Below are 23,802 nucleotides of genomic sequence, written 5' to 3' on the forward strand. Positions count from 1 at the left end.
AGGATGAATGTACAACTTTTATATCAACATGGACAGGACTAGAGGAGATTATGCTGAGTGAAATAAGTCAAGCAGAGAGAGTCAATTATCATATGATTTCACTTACTTGTGGAGCATAAGGAATAACATGGAGGACATTGGGAGAAGGAAAGGAAAAGTGAATTGGGGGAAATCGGAGGGGGAGATGAACCATGAGAGACTGTGGACTCTGAGAAACAAACTGAGGCTTTTGGAGGGGAGGGTAGAGGGATAGGTGAGCCAGGTGGTGGGTACTAAGGAGGGCAGGTATTGCATGGAGCACTGGGTGTGGTGCATAAACAATGAATCTTGGAACACTGAAAAAATAATTTTTTTTTAAAAAGTTAAAAAAAAAAAAGTACAGCTCAGCATTGCACCTAACATGTCCAGGCATCAGCAAGGCTAACCTGTCCAGTTGACACAGTGGCTAAGGCCCATGAGCTTTTCACGGCCCCAAAATGTTTTAGTTTCTTTGGAATTTAAAAAAAAAAAAAAAAACCATATAATCTAGCTTTCATTGCATTCATGTTTGTATCAGTGGAGTTGGAAAAATGTAATTGTTAATACTTTTTCACTTTTTATGAGTAAGGGGCCCATGAAGGCAGAAGTCTCTGGAGCCATGAAAGTTATAGGCAGTTCTGAGTATCGGGATTATCAGAATCATTTGAGGTGTTTGCTGAAAATGCAGATATCTAGGCACCTCTCTAGAGCTACAGAACCTGACTCCTTTGGGGTGGGCCAGAACTTGCTAGCTCAGCAAACACCTAAGGACCTAAGATTATTCAAATACCAAAAATGTTTAAAAATCTCTGACCCTAGAGGAAACCCCTAAGACCCATCACAGTCTTGAATGGGGCTTGGTTTAGCAGGAGCTTCCTGTGGGAGTCCATCTGCCCTTCAGATTTATTGAACTAAACCTGTACTGCACCCTTACTGTCATTTTCAGCTGAATATTATTAACACTCTGGGCACCCCCTGATGCTCTCATGGTTTCTTGTAGTCTTTTATCAGCAGTGGCCTGTGTTTATCATCCAGCTTTCCTGTATCTAGATGTCCTTAAGGATAAAGAGGTTTACCACCAAAGATATTTTCCAAGTATTTTATTCAAAAAGGAGGTACATGACATACACTTATTTAGATTAAGGATAACTATAACATTTACTGACTGGATCATTATACTTTGGTGCAATACCCCTGATACTCAGCTTTGCCCTGAGTTATCCAAACCACTGGAGAACAAGAGCTCATTGCTCTTCCTTTTATTTCTTACATTCATTGTCAAGCCTGCTGAGCTCAGAGGCCAGTGGCTGGGAACCACGCCCAAGCAATAACGAGTCTTTGTCAAGCCACTTAACTAACAGCAACAGTGGCACTTGGGTGGCTCAGGCAGGTAAGCATCTGATGCTTGATTTCAGCTCAGGTCGGATAGGGCCTGGTGTCTCTGCACTCAGTAGGGAGTCTGCTTGAGATTCTCTCCCTCTGCCCCCTCTCTCTCTTTCTCTCTCTCAAAATAAATAAATATTAAAAAACAAAACAAAACAAAACCCAGCAAGAAAAATTTCAAGATGTCCGTCTGTGAATGAAGCAGAACTCTGGTCCCCTCAACTTCTTGTACTTGAGGCAAGTAGTTCACAGCAGCCAAGGAAGAGCTCCTTTCACCTCCTCGCAACACCCCCTAGTGTCCGAGCGCACCACCTGCGCTGGGCATCAGCTCTAGCCTCTTGGCCTACAGAGCTTCAAATGAAGAGACTCTAACAGAAACCAAAGCCAGAAGGAAAAAGCCAAGGAAATATGAGGGTCATTCATAGATCACCTGAGATGTTCCTGAAATGGTAACATTAACCTAAAGGCTATGCTCTGTAGTGGTGTAGTGGTGACACAAGAATCGGGATTGGGTTTCCGTCTCTAAGGGCTACCACCTAGGTGACCCCAGGCAAGGAAGCTTCTTGTACTCTGAGCGTCAGTTTCCCCAACTTTAAGATGGGGATGTAATTCTTACCTGACAGGATTGTTTGGAAGAATATATAAATACTATAAGTTAAAGCACCTATTATATTACCTGGTACGATCTAGGCACTCAATAAACAGTGTCTGAATCTAAAATTTATCTGGGGAAATTTTTTTAAAAACCAACACTACTATTTAATAGATACTGAGCTAGCGAATTAGCAATATGGCTGCTTAATTCCTCTGATTTATTTAAAGTCTTTAAAATCATTAAAAGCTAGACTGCCAAAGAAAATATTAATAATACTAGAACTCACTTAATCTTAACATAGTAGAAGGGTTTCACCCTGGAAGTATCCCACTGTTGTCACTGTCATCTAATTTCTGTCACCAACAGAAGTTAGATGAAGGCAGATTTGGGGTCAACATAGAAAAGGACCAGTCGGAGCCAGAACTGCTGTGTTGCACAAGTCCATGGGACCCAGTTCCCGTGGGCCACAAGCTAGACCACGGCCCCTGAACTGTACAGAACACAGAAGCCAGTCTGGAGTTGTCCCACATGTCCCACTGCACATGGTGCAGTTTGTGAAGAACAGAATTCCCTGTCACAGAATCTGTTCAATTTAAGGCAAAGTGACAAGTCAAGGATATTAAAGAGATGGCTCCTACTTTGGTCGGAGTCTAACTAATTTTTTTCTTTCTTAGTTGGTTTATGGAATGTTCTGGAGCATCTATTTATATCAGGCACAGATGTCAGCCCAGGAATTAAAAAAAGAGAGAGACAACATCCCTGGCCGCCTGGAAATGATCAGTCCTCCCCACTCAGTAATACTGTGCTTCTCACAGGAATATGGCATCCCGACGTGATATACAGCTGTCTCCTTCACAGCAGCGCTGAAATTGCATAGCTGTGCTCTCTGCCTTTAAGATAACACATTCTCCCCTTCCCAAGACTACAACCCTGTTCTTTCCTTCTGCAGATTTGATGTCCACGGTTGTGAATACACTGTTATAACTAAGTTATGTGATTTAAATTCTTAAATGTATTGCTCTTAAGATAGGTTCATTCCAGGTATGAAGGAGAAGTTGAAGAAAGTCTGATTTCAGTGACAAGGATCCTTTGATCTTACCAAATGCTGTTAAGAGGAAAAAAAAATCGAAAACTTGTTTTATAACTTGGCATGTATAGACGAGCAATGTCTTCTGGGAAGGATACCCAGATGTTAATTGGTAAAAGTAATGAGGTACTCTGGGTAAGCCTGGTAGTCATAAAATACCACAAATAAGCGGGGATTCTGCACACAATCTGTGACAGTGTCATACAGGTCAGTAGGGTTTTCAGGGCTCTTTGGAGGAGGCACAATTAGTGAGTGATTTCCACGTGTGTAGGTTCCAGTAAGTACTCGCACATAGTACATATGCTTTCTCCCATTGCTGTCTGGTCTGGAGTATGTATCATTAGCAGAATAACAGGCATCGACAGCAAAATAGGTTCCCTTTCCATATGCCACAGCTGTGAAGAGAAAAAACATTTTTAAGAAGTTCAGTTTATATTGGGTATTTACCCCCAAAGATATAGATGTAGTGAAAAGAAGGGTCATCTGTACCCCAACGTTCATAGCAGCAATGGCCACAGTTGCCAAACTGTGGAAAGAGCCAAGATGCCCTTCAACAGATGAATGGATAAAGAAGATGTGGTCCATATATGCAATGGAGTATTATGCCTCCATCAGAAAGGATGAATACCCAACTTTTATATCAACATGGACGGGACTGAAGGAGATTGTGCTGAGTGAAGTAACTCAAGCAGAGAGAGTCAACTATCATATGATTTCACTTACTTGTGGAGCATAAGGAATAACACGGAGGACATTGGGAGATGGAGAGAAGTGAGTAGGGGGAAATCAGAGGGGGAGATGGACCATGAGAAATTGTGGACTCTGAGAAACAAACTGAAGGTTTTAGAGGGGAGGAGGTGGGGGATGGGTGAGCCTGGTGGTGGGTATTAAGGAGGGCACGTATTGTATGGAGCACTGGGTGTGGTGCATAAACAATGAATCTTGGAACACTGAAAAAACAAAGTTAAAAAAAAATGTTCAGTTTAGTCTATAATCTGATGTGTTGACCCAATACGTCAAATAAGGTTAAAATAATGTTCAGTTCTTCTCTCCAAAGCCTCCTAAAAATTTTTTTTCATGTGTTTTTAATTTTTAAATGTCATTCCTCCATCCTAGAGATCCAGGCAGTCCTTCTGGGATGAAACATAACAAGCCCAGCCTTGAAACTCTGGCCGCAGCATGGCCGCCAACCATGAAGGGACACAACCCAATCAGTCCACACTGTCCCTCGCCAGTTTGGGTTCTCACAGCCGACATCCCATTCAGAGCAGCCAGATTACTTGCTTCCTTACCGTTCTTTCCAGCATAACTGCGGTTAAAGCCATTTCGGTTGACATGTGGCACTGAGTCAGCATCTGTCCCATGGAAGAGCTGCTTCTCATTGTTTTTATGCCCGTTTTTGGCATCCATGGTTTTCTTCTTTGTTTGGTAGCAATTCCAGAGATCTGGATTCTGGATCCTCTCAATCTGCAAATCAACAAGGAGAAATATTCTGTCGGTGCCAAGAGCCTTTGGCAAGATACAGATATGACCATTATTTTTCATAAATAAAAATTAATGCCAGATGGCACCTTTCTACGTTCAGAAATCTTTTTAGGTCCAGTGTTTCACAAAAGCAGACCTTGGGAAGAATATTAATTTCAGTTTTTAACATCTTTTACTGCACCACATGAGAGCAAACAGTGTTTAGGATCTGACCAAGCCTCCCCAACTCCTGCTTTTTATCTTCAGTTCAATGACTGCTCTGGTTGCTGTCTACTTTCCTTGGTCCCTTGACCTCTATCCTCCTAAGTCCTTCTGGGACACTGGTTCACCTGGTTAGCCACGTTCTACTGGTGGGAGAAGCACTAGAGGATCTAGTCCAGAAGGAAGTTAATTAATGAAAATTAATCTCTGGTCCAGTTGGAAGAGTGGGGCATGAGTCCTGGTGGGGTGGGATTTGGTTGCAGATCATAGTGTCCATGATTTGACCATCCTCTTTGGGAAGTGGCCTCCATTGTGTGGTGGAAATTCCTTGTGTCCTGGATAGCAGGACCCAGGAGGAATCAGACAGATCTTGACTCTATAAGCAAACTTGCTTGAGTTCTTAAAAAAAAGAAAAGAAAATCTAGACAAGACAGAGTCAGAATATAGGACATTCTATAACACAACTGGCTTAAACTCTTTTAAAAATTCAATATTATGAAAAATTATTTTTTAAAATGTAGGAGTGCCATTCTAGATCAGAAGAGACAGAGGAGACAGAATGACCAAAGGCCTATTGGAGAGGGGCGAGTTATAAGAAAGTAAGCAGTTGGGGAAATCTGAAAATGGATTCTATTAGATATTACCGAACTACTGTAAATTTTCTTATATGGGATAGCAGTGTTGTTATTTAGGAGACTGTCTTTATTCTCAGGAGATACGCACTAAAATATTCAGGAGTGTCATGATATCTGCAACTTACTTTCAAATGCTTCAGCAAAAACCCAAAGAGAGAGAAAGGCAAATGTGGCAAAATTATTCCATCAATGTGGAAGTTTATGGATGTTAAAAATCTTAGTCACAGGCCCTAACAGTCATGGAGGATAATAACCACCTATTTTTAGTGTTTTCACACTGTTAAGGATTTCTACAGAGGTACCGTAAGTAGCTTTACGTCTATCTGTTTCACACACTGGACTTTCACATAGGATTTTATTTGAGAGAAGGATCTACTACAAAAAAAAAAAAAAACAAACAAACAGTGAAACATTTCTCTGGCAATTCCCTAACACATGGCAAGCCTCCAGGGCCCCCTGCAGACATTGGTGGTCCACTGAACTGTCCTTTTCAGTCTGGACTTGGCATCTCATCAAAATGGGCCAATCAGCCACTACCAGATAGATGACTGTGCTTGGTATCTGAAATGAAACTTATTTGCTTTCTCAGAACCAGCCCACGAGAGTGCTACATACTTTAACCACATTGTTTCGGTACCTCAGAATTGTTTTGCTTGAAGGGATTAAAAATAAAAGCAATGGTATAAAATATGATACTGAATATACTGTGAGGTTGATTTTGGAGATATTCTCCAGCACCTGATTCACAGGCCAAATCTCTCAGTAGTGTCAGCACTGTGAAAGGCTGAGAGTCCCCCGAGCACATGGTTTTCTGATTGACAGAAATGGTGAATCTTGAGGCTGGGTGTTTACTTCTTCACTTTGTCTACTAGGAAGCTCAGAAACAAACCTGTGGTCCTCTCGTAACTATCCAGGAACTCGTGTATTTTTGTAAATAGATAATACCTCTATATTACTTTATTTTTCCTTCCCTCTTTTTTGGTCCATTTTCTTCATCTATTTATTTTATCTGAAGGTATGATACATATCTTTATAAGAAATGCCAAGTCTTCTTGAGTTATTATGTGCTTAAGTACATAAATAAAGAGCGGTGTCAGAAATAGGGAGTAAGAAAAATTTGCAAAGAGAGAAAACACAGGCCTTACTGGCAAACTCGTTATGATGGATGAAGGGAAGGCACCCAAAGATGTCTAGCTTTACTCAGAAAGTGGTGGACCAAGGACAGAAGTGGGGAAGGAAAAGGAAATGGTGAGATGATGGGTTAGGTTGAGAGAAACTGATTTGCAGCTACATAGGCAAGCAGAGATTTTATAGGTCACTGGAATATGTTGTAAAGCTTGATCAAAGGTCCAGGTTGGTGAGATTGACTTGGGAGCTATCAACATTGAAATAACAGCTGAAGCCAAGAAGGGAAAAACTTTTCCTGGTGAAGTGCAGAGACAGAAGACCAAAATATAAGTAATGTGGGTAAAGCTAGGATTAGGGGTTTGGAGGAGAAACAGATAACCGGGATAACGAGAGGAAAATTAGTTAAAGAAGAAAGCATTAATATAATATTGCCACAGGTCAAATGGGCACATAATTTCAAAGAGCAATAGTGATGTTTGAAAGTGGAATGTTCCAGGGGCGCCTGCATGGCTCAGCTGATTTAGTGTCTGACTCTTGACTTCGCCTCAGGTCATGATCTCAGGGTTGTGGGATCAAGCCCCGCGTCAGGCTCTGTGCTCAGCAGGGAGTCTGCTTGAGGTTGTCTCTCTTTCTGCTCCTCCCCCAACTTGCGTGTGCTCTCGCTCTCTCAAATAAATCTTCTTTTTTTTTTAAAGAGGAAGTTGCCAAAATAAGGGAGATGCAAAGGAAAGGACTATTGGATTTATCCTGGAAGCGTGCACTGCTGATCTGTGAATGGCAGGGCAGGAGCACACGATCCTGATCTGAGGGCCTCTGTGTGTCTCTTTGTGGTGTCTGCTAGTTGCCAAATCAATCCTGAAGCTCTGTCTTTGTTTTTTTATTACTTGGCTTCAGGGATTCTTGTGATTTCGCTCTATAGGGTTGGGTGGGGGAATGTCCATTTTAATCCTCCTGGGCTAACTTTTGGAACTTGTCCTTTTTCTTGGAGCCGCTGGTCTTGCTGCCAGCAACCTCCACACGTCCACTACTGAGTGGCTTCTCCTCGGGAGGAAGAGACTTTCCTTTTTTCTTGGGGACCTTCCCCTTTCTTTCCTCTTTAGGGTCACTCACTGGTTCTTCCTCTGGGGAAAATTTCTTCCTCTTGGGAAGACTTCTACCAGCTGTCTCTTCAAGATCATTACTAACCAGCTCCTTCCTAAGTCAACACCTGGTTTTAGTATTCTAATATCATATGGCAATCTAATATTATCTTGTAATACCTGACAGGGTCTCCATCTTAACATGTCTGTAATAATGGTGATAGGAGTAGAATCTACAACCTAAAATCTGATTACCGTAGAATATTCTAATTCTGAGCCAAAAAAAGCGGGGGGATGGGAAATTAATGCAAATGTATTTATATATTCATCCAGGACCATGATACCACTCATTTCCATCATTAAGAAAATTCCATGTCAGCAAAAGGCTTACCTTCTCTATGTAGAAGTGTGAGCAGGTCTGATTAAACTTGCTTGCCACCGTGTTATATTCTGCATGCCCAGGCTGGAGCTTTACCACACAGAAATCCTGCTGCTTCATATCATTCCAGTGCTCAGGGGTCTTAACTGTAAAGAGGACATTTGAGGACTCCCACACACCTGGGAAGGCCCATCCGCACATTCCTGGTCTGCTCTGAAGAACCGAGTATCATCTGTGTTCTTACTTTACAATCCCCTAACTCCATGTGTTCAAGAAGTTCCTTGTCTTTGTAGGAGAATGTTTCTCAAAGTGTGGCCCTTGGACAACTGACAGCAGAAGCAGCCGTAATGCTTATTAAGAAAAAAACCCAAAGATCTATGACTCAAACTCTCAGAGCAGTGGAGCCTGGGTACCTGCATCTTAGTAAGTTTCAATCATGCTTACATTTGAGAATTGTGTAGTGTAACTCAGCTGCATATTCTGTTCAGTCTCTAATCTGTCATAATTTAATAACAGAAAATTATTTCCCTACAATGGTCTTGTTGCAAAAGTGTGGATTTTTGTCAGAACTCCTCACCCTCACAAGGCCCTCCACATCTATTCTGTCATTACTCTTCCCCGCATCCTTAAGGGTTGGGTGGACGGCAGGTTTGGCTCTGTGGCAGGTGGTGGCAGTTCTGCCTTCCCTTCTGCTGAACAGAATATTATACTTGATTTGTCCTTTCCCTGGGGTTGCTCAGAGTCTGAAGAATTCACTCACACGGATCTCACAAGAAATGAAGATTCTATACTGGAAGCCAACTTACTAGTCTCCCTTGGAGGACCTGTGTGGTTCATAGGCAGGAAAGGCTATCTACACAGCACAAGCATTCCCTTCATGGTGGGCAGATCCAGTCAGAGAATCTGAAGTCTTTTTCCTGGTGTGTGCCTTAAGGAAACCTTATGTTCAGAGCAGGGGAGGAATTAAATTCTGGGAGGAGATCCCACAGGTTCCCAATCCTCCCAGGGTTATCAGTCATGGACACAGAGAGTGCCCACTCTGACCAGGCTGTCTTCTTTTGTTCTAGAAAACCTTGGGCCACTTTTCTTTAAAGCCCATGGCTTTCTGTCTCCTGACTGAAGCAGCCATTACCTCCACATCAGAACTGACTCTGGGAAGCATGTAAACTGTAGAGACAGGAACAAATGCAAGGTTTGGGTCTGGTCACCATTAAGAAGGTGGTCCTCAGGCTGTTGAGTGCACGCATGCTACATCTCCCTGTCCATGACATAAGCTCCTTAGCTTAGAGACCAAGTTTTCTATTTCATTCCATAAGGGTTGCTTCAATTTTATCTACGTGAATACAATTTCAACATATTTACAAAATGGTGTTAAGTCCAAAGGAGGTGTAAAATAATGGATAGCAAGCCCACAATCTGACTCACCTTCTGATTTCATGAGGCGCTGAACAAGTAAACTGTGTCCTTTTGCATCTGTAGCCGTGTGTGTACTCAGGTCCACTGTGTAGCTCTGATGATCAATTTTGACAACAGTTCTCCTTTTCTTTGCCTTCCATGCAGTCTCCAATTGCAGATTGGTTATTTTGTCAAAACTCTGAAAAGTACTATTGTTGCAATATTGCCATTCTATAAATTCACTGATTAACTCTGCCTGGGATTTCTGTTCCTTGGCCAATCTCATTCCTTTGATCATTTCCTCAATTGCATTTCTAGCCTGTGTCAGATCTTTGCCAATTCCAAAAACTTCAATCAAGGGTCTTTTACAGTCCAAGCAAATGGCAATATTTAAGTTCTCCTGTAGCTCATTCAATTTCTGATATTCTTTTTCATTAAAATCTTTGATACACTCATCTTCGTTGGTGTAAGGACATAGTTCCTTTGTGATCAGATCCTGTATCCAAGAGACAACATTTTTTATACATTTTTCACTTTCACCACACACCTGAAAACTTGCTGATTCTGTTTTCTTTTTCAAAACCAACGGATTCTGCTTTTGTGGAAATCGACTTGGGGATTCCACAAATGCTAAAAAAAGAAAAGAAAGGAGGATTAGCTATTGTTTTCTCTCCCTCCCTCTCTCTTTTTGTCACCATGCTATACATTACATCTCCATGACTTACTTATCTTATAACCACAAGTTTGTACCTTTTGACCCCCTTCATTCGTTTCACCCATCTTCATCTCCCACCCCACCCCTGCTGCCTCTGGCAACCTGGCAACCACCTATCTATTCTCTGTGTCTATGAGTTTGTTTGTTTTTTAAGATTCCACATATAAGTGAGATCATACGGTATTTGTCCTTCTCTGTCTTGTTTCACTTAGCACAGTACCCTCTAGGTCCATCCATGTTATCACAAATGGCTGGATTTCCTTCTTTTTTATGGCTGAATGATATTCCATTGTGTGCATGTGTGTAATATACACATAAATGCTACATATGTGTGTGTATATAGATACAGATAGATATATATGCCACATTTTCTTTATCCATTCATTTGTTGGTGGGCACTTAGGTTTTTCCATGTCTTGGTTTTGTAAATACTACTGCAACGAACATGGGGGTGCAGATATCTTTTTGGAGATAGTTTCTTTTATTGTCACCTGAAGATAAATACCCAGAAATGGTATTTCTGGATCATATGGTAGTTCTATTTCTAATTTCTTGAGGAACCTTCATACTGTTTTCAACAGTGGCTGTACCAGTTTACATTCCCAACAGTGCACAAGGGTTCCTTTTCTCTACATCCTCACCAACACTTGTTTTTTGTCTTTTTCATAATAGCCATTCTATCAGGTGAGGTATATCTCTTTATGGTTTTGATTTGCATTTCCCCAATGATGAGTGATGTTGAGCACCTTTTGATATGTCTGTTGGCCATCTGTATATTTCTTCCTTGGAAAAATGTCTATTCAGATCCTCTGCCCATTTTTTAAAAAGATTTTGTTCATTTATTTGACAGAGAGAGACACAGCAGGAGAGGGAACATGAGCAGGGGGAGTGGGAAAGGGAGAAACAGGCTTCCTGCTGAGCAGAGAGCCCAATGTGAGGCTTGATCTTAGGACCCTGGGATCAAGACCTGAGCTGAAGGCAGATGCTTAATGACTGAGCCACCCAGGTGCCCCTGCCCATTTTAAAATCGGATTATTTGTTTATTGATTATTTGTCTCCTATTGAACTGTATGAGATCTTTATATATTAATCCCTTTGTTTATTGACCCCTATCAGATATATTAGTTTCAAATATCTTCTCCCATCCCATAGGTTGCCTTTTCATTTTGTTGATGGTTTTCTTTGCCATGCAAAAGCTTTTTAGTATGAGGTAGTCCCGTATGTTTATTTTGCTTCTGCCATTTGCGCTTTGGTGTCAAATAAAAAAAAAAAATCATTGCCAAGCCTGATGTATAGAAGCTTCCTCCCCATGTTTTCTTCTAGAAGTGTTATGGTTTCAGATCTTTAATCCATTTTGAGGGGATTTTTGTGTATGGTATAGGGTAGTAATCCTGTTTCATTCTTTTGCATGTGTCTGTCCAGTTTTCCCAGCACTGTTTATTTCAGTATATGTGCTGCTGAAGCAAGCATCCAAATACTATTTATTGAAGAGACTATCCTTTCCCCCATTGTATATTCTTGGCTCCTCTATTATAAATGAATTGATCACACAGATGGTCCCCAACTTACAATGGTTCAACTTATGATTTTTTGACTTCATGATAATATGAAAATTATACACATTCAGTAGAAACTGTACTTTGAATTTTGAATTTAGATCTTTCCCGGAGCTAGTAATATATGGTGCCACACACTCTTGTGATGGTAGACAGTGGCAGTGAGCCACAGTTCCCAGTCAGCCAAGCAATCATGAAGATAGACAACCAACACACTCACAACTATTCTGTAACCACAAAGCCATTCTGTTTTCACTTCCATTAAAGTGCTCAATAAAGTACATGAGACAGTCAACACTTTATTATAAAACAGGCTATTATAAAATAGGCTAATGTGTTCTGAGTATGTTTAAGGTAGGCTAGGCTAATCAACAGATGAATGGATAAAGAAGATGTGGTATATATATACAATGGAATACTATGCAGCCATCAAAAGAAATGAAATCTTACCATTTGCGATGATGAGGACGGAACTAGAGGGTATTATGCTTAGTGAAATAAGTCAATCAGAGAAAGACAATTATCATATGATCTCCCTGATATGAGGAAGTTGAGAGGCAACGTGGGGGGTTTGGAGGGTAGGAAAGGAATAAATGAAACAAGATGGGATCGGGAGGGAGACAAACCATAAGAGACTCTTAATCTCACAAAACAAACTGAGGGTTGCCAGTGGGGAGGGGGTAGGGAGAGGATGGTTGGGTTATGGACACTGGGGAAGGTATGTGCCATGGTGAGTGCTGTGAAGTGTGTAAACCTGGCGATTCAAAGACCTGTACCCTTGGGGCTAATAATACATTATATGTTAATAAAAAAACTTTTTTAAAAGAGGTAGGCTAGGCTAAACTATGATGTTCTATAGGTGAGATGTATTAAATGCATTTTTGACTTAAGACATTTTCAACTTACAGTAGGTTTATCAGATATAACCCCAATGTAAGTGAAGGCAGATCTGTATATTCATAGATTTATTTCTGGGTTCTCTGTTCTGTCCCATTAATCTATTTGTTTTTATGCCAATACCATACTGTTTTGATTACTATAGCTTTGTAATGTAGTTTGAAATCAGGAAGTGTGATGCCTTTAGCTTTGTTCTTCTTTCTCCAAGATTGCTTTGGTTATTAGGGGTCTTTTGTGGGTCCATACAATTTAAGATTCTTTGTTCTAGTTCTGTGAAAAATGCCATTGGAATTTTGATAGGGATTGCACTGAGTCTAGATTGCTTGGGGTAACACAGACATTTTAACAATACTAATTCTTACAACCCATAAGCATGGTGTATTTTTCCATTTGTGTGATCTTCAACTTCTTTCATTAGGTCTCATAGTTTTCAGAGTGCAGGTCTTTTATCTTCTTGGTTAAATTTATTCCTAGGTATTTCATTCTTTTTGATGTAATTGTAAATGGGATTGTTTTCTTAATTTCTCTTTCTGACAGTTTGTTAAAGATTAGCTATTTCTCATATGACATCAATATTAGGAACACGCATTTCATTAAAAAGTGGTCAACTCACGTGTCAATCTAGACCTCAAAGATGGCTGGAGAGAAGCCAGAGATGCCTCTCTTTTTTTCATGCTGTCACAAAACACATCCAGTAGGTGAGGCAGAAAGATAACAACTTTAACTTTTTTCACAGACTGGAGCATTCCTTTCTGGATAGAGTCTTTGATGGCATCAATCATGGCATTAGCAACCTCCTCTGGGTCTTTTTGGGCATTTCCTGGAAAGGCAGATAATAAAAACTGGGGTGAGGGAGACCCAACTGGGAAGGCTGAGAAATAATTTGGGGATTTGAGTCCTCACAGAATGAATGCCCACTGCCCAACTCATTCATCGTCACAGGATGGCCTTTCTAGCAATGCATGAGCAAACACTTTTGAAGCCCTGGATGCACCAGGGAGCTGCTATTCCAGGACGTCAGGAAGCCAACAGCCCAACAATGAACAAAGGACCCAGGAAATCTAACTTTTGATATCTGATGTTTGTATCTCCTCTGTCGAGCTGACACTCGCTCACTGTGTTCCTCTGTGTTACAAAGTACAATTAACATTTTTTGGCTCATTCGTGTCCTCAAGGGTCTATAAAAAGCAAAAAATGCAAATATATATTGAAAGCTCATGCTCTTTTTTTTTTTTTAATCTCATGCTCTTTAAAAAGAACAATAATTTTTCTTCTTTGCTCATAGTCACCTGACTAGATGCATGTATCCTTATTCTTCCAGATGTTTTTGGGGACCTGATTCAAGCTAAGCTGATTTTTGTAAGACACTTGGAGCTCTAAATTATCTGTTATAATCTGTAATTCTTTGTACACCAGTTATCCACAAACTTCTAGGAAGTCTTTTCTAGCATACTCAGTGAGATTTTAGCTTATTTGCTGGGTTCAAGGTGGTCACCACAGCAAGTCTTTTTCTTTTCCCAGCATGTTCCATATCTTGTTTCTCAAGTCTACTGCCTAGGTAAGACCATGAAAACTCCCATGTAAAGCCATGGAAGCAGTCACATACAAATAAATGGCAGCTGTGCAAATGACAATGGAGAGCAATACCAAAGTCCCCTGGCCAACCCAGTATGATAGACTAACAGCCCACTTGGAATTTCCCTTTTGATGGCATCCACAGTTGCTGCCAAAATCAGAGTAGACCACTTTGGCCTGGCTATGTAGACACTTGTGTGAAAGTAGACAAATCCCATACAAGACTGAGCAAGAGGGTTCCTTCAGTTTTTTGGATTAGATAATCCCGAAAAGAGAAATTCTCCTTTGCAAAGCTACGATTATCTCACGATTTTTGGAAGAATTTAAATGGGAGAGTTCAGATACATTCATTCACTCTCAACATTTACTATGTCCCATCATGGGCTCACTCTCATCTAGTCACTTAGAACACAAAGGGTGTGATATATGGGCACGAAGAGGTAGTCAGCAATCAAGTATGAGAAGCTGAGGAAAAGGCTATGGCAGACAGAACTATGTAACAGGGGTGTGGTATGTTCAGCCTGGTGTGTTCAGGGGAAAAGATCTGTTTTTGAGATCCTTTTTTTTTTTCCAAGGCAAATTCAGGGGTGAGGTATGTGGAGGAGAAACTGGAGCAGGGAGCCCAGGTCTAGATAGGAGGCTACAATAAAAGTTTAGGCAAAAGACGAGAGCCGAACAAAGAGAAGAGGCCAGAATGAAGAGTCTGGTACAGGGACTGTGAAGATAGTTGGGAAGTGAAGTCACTAGGACCTAGTGGCCACCTGGTTCCCCCTTTTTGCGACACACACACCTTGCTGTGTACACCCTGAGTCGTGCTGTACTGAAGTTGTTTACATGTCTGTCTCTCACAGTAGGCTAGGTGCTCCTTGGGGACTAGACCCTTTTCTTAGCTTTCTGTCCCCAATGCCTAAGCACGGTGCCTGGCACATGGCAGCCACTTGAGAAATAGTTAATCAAATTAGTTAATAAGCCAATGGACATAGGAGTGATCAAGAGGATAGAATCAAGGATTCTAGGTAGAAAGTGATGTTTTTAATGTGACCAGAGATATAAGAGGAAGGGCAAGTCTGGGGGGAAAGGCAATGAATTGGAGTTCACAGTCTGCTTTGAACTTGGAGTTCACAGTCTGCTTTGAACTTGAAGTGCTGGCAAGTATCACTAACCACCCACTCTCTCCCCCTAGGCAGGTATGTGTAAGGAACCAAGGAGAGGGCTTCTTTGACTGCCAGAAGCCATCTCAATCGCAGTCCACCTCAACTCATAAACACCACTAAAGGAGAAAGTTCCCTCATCCGTTAGTCTAAAGAGCAGCTCAAGTGGTGATAGAGATTAGTAAAGATGACAAACAAGGAGAATCTGCTAACCTTGATGTATTTGTGCAGACCAGCAATGCAGCCAGGTCAGTGAAAGAAACAACAGGTTTTCAATAACCCAGAAATACTCAATCACATATGCATGCAAAACTAAAATAGCCTCATTTCCTTGTTTTTCTTGGGAAGGGCTGGGTCACCCTTGGGTTTTCTGATTTCTTGGCCCAGATAAAGTTTATGTAGAAACACAAGACCAGAGCTCAGGAGAAAAATCAATGGAGACAGAGACTGGTGAGTCATTAGAGGGTGTCCATAAAAGACAGAGAGGAGAGAGACAGACAGACAAACAGGCAGACAGACATGCTGGCTAAACTGCCAAACTGGATAATACCACAAGGGGCATGAAAACATAAAGGAACTATAAATTATACTTTCAGAAATATAAAAGTAATAACATAGATGTAGCATTCCATGTGGGGACACTAAGAGGAATAGTAGAGAATTACAGAAATTAAAATAACAGAAGACTAGAAGAAAGCTGAGGTGACAAGGTTGGTTAAATGTACCGAGGCTGTTTTCGGAGGACCTAGAATGTGAGCGTGAGACACTCAAAGAGATTCCTGTGCAGTGGAATCACTAATCCAGTGCACAGTGCTGTCTCTGGGACCAGTCAGCTACATTCCACTTCAAGTCTGAGAGTTATCTGCTCCCTTGACCAGCTCGCTCTCTGGTCTCTGAGGGGAAACCAACCAGAAATTCGTAAACAACACCCATGTCTCAGATTCCTGGGGAAAGAGCTCAAAGAGCGTCACCTTACTCATGATAAACCCACAGCACCATCCTTATATATGAAGACTTAATACAACTGTTATGTCGTCTGAGGAAAACAAAAGAGGCAAGTAGGCTGAAAAGAAGACAGTTGGAGTTGTATTTCTGACCTATTAGAACCAGAACCCATTAGACTCTGGGGACTAAGAGGCTTCTGTGCAGAGACGTCCTAAGGCCAACTCACACAGCCAACTGTGTAAGAGGTGTGAGGAGAGGGCCAGGAATACTTATCTCAGAGTCAGTTACTGGGAGGTACAAGCTGATGCTCTGATGATCTCCATGGAGGAGGGAGTTAAAGACTAAATAATGTAGGGGACAGGGAAAAAAAGAAACAGAGGAATAAGAAGGAGAGATGATGGGCTTTCTTTCTCTTCCTTCCCTTCCTCTCTCTTCCCTCCCATAGTACAGAGCAAATGGACTCTAATATTCAATACTATCCTCAGTTTTCCTTTTCTCCTCTTCCTTAAACCACCCACAGTCCTTGCTTATTCTCTTAGGGGCTGCCTTGGGGTGAGAAGCCACCTTGACTCAGACTCTGCATTGAATATATTGACTATATTAATAGCACCAGAGCGAAGGAAATGGGGACATCTTGATAGCCAGAGGTTACAAACCTGTCCCAATGGCTGGGAGGCAAACTGATGAATATTTCCGTTTTTCACACTCTTGCAAAACAAAGAAGATTGATTGCTTGACGTCACTTCCGCCAATGACGTGAACAATGTTCTTGCACCTCAATAATCCACCTTCGGTAACTATGTAATCACTGTTGCCCTTTTCAGCTGGGAGACGCAAGACAGAGAGATGCAAAATCAGATACCGAATCCATTCTTTGATTGTTTAGAAAGCAAAATGTTTGGTTTGCCATATAAAGCATTTTATGTGAAAAGAGACTCCTAAGATAATGGTCTTTGAGGAATCTTTCTTATCTTTTCTTTTTAAGTGTGAGATTATTTTTCACTTCTAATTGTCTATGATTAGAATTCTTTGGTCAAATGTATGATTTTAAGATTAATGTGTTGTCTCCCCAATCCCAAGACTCTCCCCAGCCTTTCCAAAGCCTCCCACAGTCAACCTACTACTTACAATTTTGGACCAAAAAACAGTATGGTGCCTTACCTAGGCGAGAACATGCCATTTCCACATTTTGTCCAGCACATTCTAGAATTGCTCTGGACACCCCTATAGGAGAAAAGCAAGAGGGTTACAAACATGAATTGAAAAAAATCAGAATAGTACATCTGGATCAGAATGATTGCTTCATTATCTAAAAAAGCTTTCCTAATCATCAAAGGAATCCCATAACCTGGGTATTTCTGATAAGAAAGAAGAAAAATTTATAAATTATGTATTACCAATTATTAGAGACCATGTCAAAATAATCTTAAAATTATTACTATTAATGAGCCAAAGTTGGGGAAACCAGTTTGGCTATAGCATCTATAGGACAGTTGACTATTAACACTACTCAAATCCTACAAGTAAAGTACCTGCTTTGAGATTAAATGCTTTTGATGTTGAATTTACAATCACATCAGCCTCTTCTTTAGTGATATCTCCAAAGGCCACCTGGAAGGTGATGGGACCAATTTTCATCTCATGCACGTCTACATTAGGGCTGGACACAGTCCCATGGAAACCTGAGAAGAAAGGAAATGGAGTCCCTAAACAAGTCAGCAACAGCAAGAATGACTCAGATCTCACACTCTACAGATGCATTTCTCTCATACTTCTTCCCCCTCCGATCTCCAGCCCTTAACCAGTCCTGACTCTGAACCCCAGTGATGGTCAGTTTCTGAGAAAGGATTATAAAATAGAGTAAGTATCAAATGTGGACTTCTGCTGCTGGCCAAGGTGATGTCAGGCCTCCTCACACCTATCCCACTCAAGAATTACCACTAAAAATGCAGAATAAATACAAAGAAGCCACTAACCGAGATCTGAAAAGTAAACAGCAGACAGACTGGAAGAGGGAGTCAAAACTTGAAGAAGCCACCGGTAAGGGGTTGGAAGAGTTTCTCATTTTATTTTGTCTTGAAATTTTCCCTCTTTTTCTCTCAGCACTGCCCCAAAGTGGCCCCAGTTGCAGAACTGTGCCATGAGAATCCCTATCTTTGCAGCCAGAGAATTAGAAAAAAGGTGCACTGAAGAGTATGAGAAGGAATCCTCATTACTGTCCAGATTTTTCCTTTTTTAAACTCAGGCCTTGCCTCAGGATGAGCCCAGTTGCAGAGCTCCACGGTGGCACCACAGGGAGCCAAAATTCTGAGAAGCATTCTGTCTTTCTGTCTGGAAGAATGAAAAGAAAGGGCCCTTATGCTCTGAAAAGCATGTATGTGGGGACACCTGGGTGGCTCAGTTGGTTCGGTGTCTTACTCCTGATTTCGTCTCAGATGATGATCTCCTGGTGGCCTGACCAAGCCCCACATGGGCCTCCATGCCAGCAGGGAGTCTGCTTGAGATTCTCTCTCTCTCCCTCTGCCCCTTCCCCAGTTCCTGTGTGCACAATGCACTTTCTCTCTGAGTTAAAAAAATTTTTTTCTTAAAAAAAAAAAAAGCTGTTTAACTACTGGGTATTTACCCTAAAGACACAAATGTGGTGATCCTAAGGGACACGTGCACCTGAATGTTTATAGCAGCACTGTCCACAATAGCCAAACTCTGGAAAGAACCTAGATGTCCATCAACAGATGAATGGATAAAGAAGATGTGGTGTATATATATACAATGGAATACTATGCAGCCATCAAAAGAAATGAACTCTTGCCATTTGCAATGATGTGGATGGAACTAGAGGGTATTATGTTGAGAGACATAAGTCAGTCAGAGAAAGACAATTATCATATGATCTCTCTGATATGAGGAAGTTGAGAGGCAGGGCGGGGGATTGTGGGACATAGGGAGGGAAAAAAATGAAACAAGATGGGATTGGGAGGGAGACAAACCATAAGAGACTCTTAATCTCATGAAACAAACTGAGGGTTGCTGGGAGGTAGGGGGCGTAGAGATAGGGTGGTTGGGTAATGGACATTGGGGAGGGTATGTGCTATGGTGAGTGCTGTGAAAGGTGTAAGCCTGACGATTCACAGACCAGTACCCCTGGCGCAAATAATACATTATATGTTCATTTTTTTAAAAAGGGTATTCACATAATAAGAAAGTCATAGTGCTTACATGAGTATACATCAGTCTATTTATTAATATGCTTATATAATGGTAAATTACACAAAATTTTATTTATGATAATCTCTATTTCTTAAGAAAAGATAGAGGTTTAATATAGAAAAATATGCTTCATAACTGATTTCAATATCTGTGATTTAAGCATTCTTCTATGTGATATATTTCACAGCATTAAATATTCTTTTTTAAAAAAGTTGTATGTGTGTGCATGGGCCATACCTGTGGCTCTCTATCTCTCTCCCTCTTTGTCTCTCCACTTTGTCCATAAGGGCAGCCCTTACCCACAAAATTATGAGGCAGATGAACAGGCAGTTTAAGCTCCCGGAGAACCCTGTGTTTCTGGCCAGAGAACCTAGAAAATGGGCTCCCTTGAGCAGAGAGTATAGGAGTCCCAGACAGGTGAGAGCTGGAGAAGGTAGCCCCTATTCTCTGTACAAATACAGAGCTGGAGCTGCACATGTGGGGACAGACCCAAGCTGCATGGCAAAGACCTTGAGAACTAAATTAACATTGGAACTGCTGCCCACCCAGAAGGTGAGACAGAGCGCTTAGAATTAACTTAATTGACTGACCACCTGCTAAAACAAACAAAACGACCACCATTTTCCAGAAGATTTTAATAGGACCCAAGTTTCACAACATAATATTTAAAAAGCCCAGTCTATAACCCAGAATGGTTTGTCCTGTAAGGAACCAGGAAAACATGATCAGTTCTCAAGAATCAAGACACTCAATTATAGACACCAATCTCAAGATGATCCAGCTGTTGGAATTACTTGACAAAGACTTTAAAGCAACTGTTATAACTGAGGTCAAGGCAAACACAGCCGAGTGCCTGAAAACGATCTGGAATGAATGGAAAAAGAGGATGCTCTGCAGTTTACAATTTATAAACCATAAAGAAAGGAACCAAATGGACACTTTAGAGTTTAAAAATACAGTATCTGAAGTAAAAAAAAAAAAAAACTCTGGATGGGCAGTGGACAGAGAAAAGAGTCCACGAACTTGGAGGTGGGTCAATAGAAATTGACCAACATGATGAACAGAGAGAAAAGAGATGAAAAAAGGAAGAGGAAGAAAAAAAGAGAGATCCCAGGGCCCATGGAATGCTATCAAAACACTTCACATTCAGGTTATTGGGGCACTGGAGAGAGACTAGTGTGGTAAACTAATTAAAGAATGACTGAGGGGCGCCTGGGTGGCTCAGTGGGTTAAGCCTCTGCCTTCGGCTCGGGTCATGATCTCAGGATCCTGGGATCAAGCCCCGAATCAGGCTCTCTGCTCAGCAGGGAGCCTGCTTCCGCTCTCTGCCTGCCTCTCTGCCTACTTGTGATCTGTCAAATAAATAAATTTTTTTAAAAAAAATTTAAAAAAAAAAGAATGACAGAAATCCCCAACTTTGATGGGAAACATACTCATTCTGATTCAAGAAGCCTCAGCAGACTCTAAGCAGGAGTTTGGATAAAGTCAAATGCAGCATGAGCAGCTCTGACACAGCAGAAGCATTTGGTTAGTGTTGTCTCTCTAAATGTACCCGTTCCTGCAAACACCTGTCACATCATCCTTAGACACTGGTAGCCATGTCACTACTCACAAGCCCACTGTAGAGATTATGTAATTCACCCATCTGCTCTTTCCCTTCAGACCACATGAGCCCAGCCAATGCTTTACATACTCAGGGGTATGGGATATAATTTAATATCTTCTTTATCACTAGCTGATTCTTTCATTAGAATCTTCACTATTGTCTTTCACTGAACAGTTATTCAACAACTAGAAATAATTTCTCATCTCATAGCTTTACTGAACCTTGTGCATCTTCGGCCTTGGGCACTTTGGCACTGACAAAATTTCCATTCGTCCTTCTGGCAAATTCATCTAAAAATGCCTGGAAATACAAAGACAGTTTTGACTACTACAGTCCTCCGTAGATGAATAAATCTGATTCATCAGGGATTTTGATCTTACATGAACACATACTTAGGAGAGAACAACTCTCAAAGTGTTATTCTCAAAGAAATTATGAAAATACTACATATAATTCTGTTTTTACAAATGCATTCTAGGAAAACTATTAAATAGGTGACGAAAGTTATAAATACAAGCATGTTCATTACACACTATTTGTAACAGAGAAGAAACAAAACAGTTTAAAAATCCAACAGGGAAATGGTTAAATAAATTTTGGTATATCCGTGTGTTGGAATGTTTAGCAGCCATTGAGAATTCCATTTTCAAAGAATAGTTAGTGGAATAGGGAAATTCTCTTTTTATACTATTAAATTTTAAAAAAGAATGATATGAAATTGCACTATATAATCCCACTTCTAAAGGTGCACATGTATAAAAGAAGATTACAATGAAATGCGATTAAAAAAAAATGTACGCATTTTGTATGGTTCAAAGTTTCCACAGCGAAGTATTGGTTTCATAATCAATAAGAGCAAGTATCTTGCCAGTTGTAAAAAACACAGTAGTTAAGAGAAAGACAGTCACAATGACAGCAACCACTTCCATTTTTTTATTTCTTATTTGTCCCAGGAGAGGAATCTCTTGGGGAGTAGTGTTCTCTGAAGTAAGAGGCTGGTGTATGTATTTTAGGGTTAATGAACCTGTGAATTCCATTTCTTTGCCTGGTAGGGACATCCTCAAATCATCACTTTCTTCCTCCTTTAAACAAGCAAGAGAGATTTGGGGTGGGGGGTGGGGATAAGTAACATCTCTGCTAAAAGATTGATCCAATAATGGGAGGGGGAGGTGTGGAGACTACAGAGCCAGGATCCCAGGCTCACAGGATTCCAGGGGCGGCCAGGCTGGCTGGCAGGCAGGCAAGCTCCATGTGTAAAGGTGGACTGTTGGTTGATGGACTCTCTAGAGCCGAAGATGGTGCTGGTATTTCTAGTCCCAACTCTCCTACTCCCATGGGGATGTGCTGAGTTCATTCTAACTATACCTTTCAATTGCATCTCATCCTGACATTCTCCTAACATTATTTACAGGACCACAACCATTTTTCCTCTTACTTAGAGGACTACAACTTTTATATTAAGGACTAAACTTTCTATGTTCACATGGAAGGGAATCCTATAGATTAAAGGAGAATTGAGGGATGTCAGCTCCACTGTGATGTACAGGCCTTATTTGGATTGTGATTCAAACAAACAAGCTATAAAAACAAAATAAGGCAGGAGCACCTGGGTAGCTTGGTCAGTTGAGTGTTGGGTTCTTGGTTTCCACAAGGCAGGAGCACCTGGGTAGCTTGGTCAGTTGAGTGTTGGTTCTTGGTTTCCACTTGGGTCATGATCTCAGGGTGATGAGATCGGACCCAGCCCATGGGGTGGGGAGCCTCTGCACTCAGGGGGGTCTACTTGAGATTCTCCCTCTCCCTCTCCCTCTGCCCCTCCCCCTGGTGCAAGCGCATGTACACATGCATGCACTCTCGCTCTCTCAAATAAATAAATCTAAAAAAATAAAACAAAAAAGACAAAACAAGGCATTTGTAAGACAGTGGAAATTTGAACATTGACTTGATAACTGAGGAAATAAGGGAATGATTTTCAGTTTATTTTAAGTGTGAAATAGTATTGTGGTCATGTTACTTTTTAAAAAGAATCCTATTGCCTAAAATCAATACTGAATTGTTTATGGGTAATGTATTTCTAGGATTTGTTTGGAAATAATATAGGAAGGAGGGAAATAAATAGAGATAGAGATGAAATATACTGGCCATGGGTTGATAATTATGAAGGCGATAATGGGTACAATGGAGTTCATTCTACCATTGTCTATTTTTATTTATGTTTGGAGTTCTCCTTAATAAGAAGTTAATTTTTTTTCTATATCCATAAATTTGCTTGATATTTCCCATGCTACAACTAGTCTACACTACTCCTTCACTTTCCTATACGGGAAATACATGGAAGAAACAACGTAATAGACCAACCAACAAGACATTTGAAAACATTAGCGCTCGGCTGCCAAAATAACCAGAAATGAGTGAGACTGTACCTGAATAGTTTCGTGATCACTTGGGTGCAGCAGAAACTGAACTTCTTGTAAAGCTGTCAGTTGAATCTTGCTACTAAAGTTTAATACTTCTGAAGTTATTAATTCAGCAAAAACAGTTTTAGGAAACCCCAGATTTCCGGTTCCTATTGCTGGAAATGCAATTGATCTTAAGAACAAGTTCTCAGTGATTTCCAGACATTTCCTGATTATGTCTCTCATGACCTGCAAAGCACAAAGCACATCTTTATGCATCTCTCCTAGAAATGGGAGTTAGAACAAAAAGGACAAGAATTTAGCAACTTTGACTATGATCTCTGTCTGCTCTTCTCCTCTCAAAAGAGGTTA

General features: G+C 40.9%; 1 protein-coding gene across 5 annotated transcripts in view; it reads right to left on the minus strand.

Moving 5' to 3' along the window:
- Window positions 1–358: 358 nt before the first annotated feature.
- Window positions 359–23,802, minus strand: part of LOC125103429 (protein mono-ADP-ribosyltransferase PARP14-like) — a 128,002-nt gene continuing 104,558 nt past the window's right edge. For 4 of the 5 annotated variants that reach the window (XM_047735283.1, XM_047735284.1, XM_047735285.1 and 1 more), the window contains 9 exons: window positions 21,259–21,337; window positions 17,757–17,906; window positions 17,386–17,448; window positions 16,881–17,048; window positions 13,167–13,373; window positions 9,416–10,015; window positions 8,003–8,136; window positions 4,376–4,550; window positions 359–3,478 (listed from right to left, as the gene is read on the minus strand). In XM_047735283.1, coding sequence (XP_047591239.1) covers window positions 3,189–3,478; window positions 4,376–4,550; window positions 8,003–8,136; window positions 9,416–10,015; window positions 13,167–13,373; window positions 16,881–17,048; window positions 17,386–17,448; window positions 17,757–17,906; window positions 21,259–21,337 — 1,866 coding nt within the window. In that variant the 3' untranslated portion in view covers window positions 359–3,188. Of the gene's footprint in view, window positions 3,479–4,375; window positions 4,551–8,002; window positions 8,137–9,415; window positions 10,016–13,166; window positions 13,374–16,880; window positions 17,049–17,385; window positions 17,449–17,756; window positions 17,907–21,258; window positions 21,338–23,457; window positions 23,680–23,802 lie in introns of all 5 variants that reach the window. The other variant, XM_047735282.1, reaches the window with a different exon arrangement.

Source organism: Lutra lutra, chromosome 1, assembly GCF_902655055.1.
Source record: "Lutra lutra chromosome 1, mLutLut1.2, whole genome shotgun sequence".
Lineage (NCBI taxonomy): Eukaryota > Metazoa > Chordata > Mammalia > Carnivora > Mustelidae > Lutra > Lutra lutra.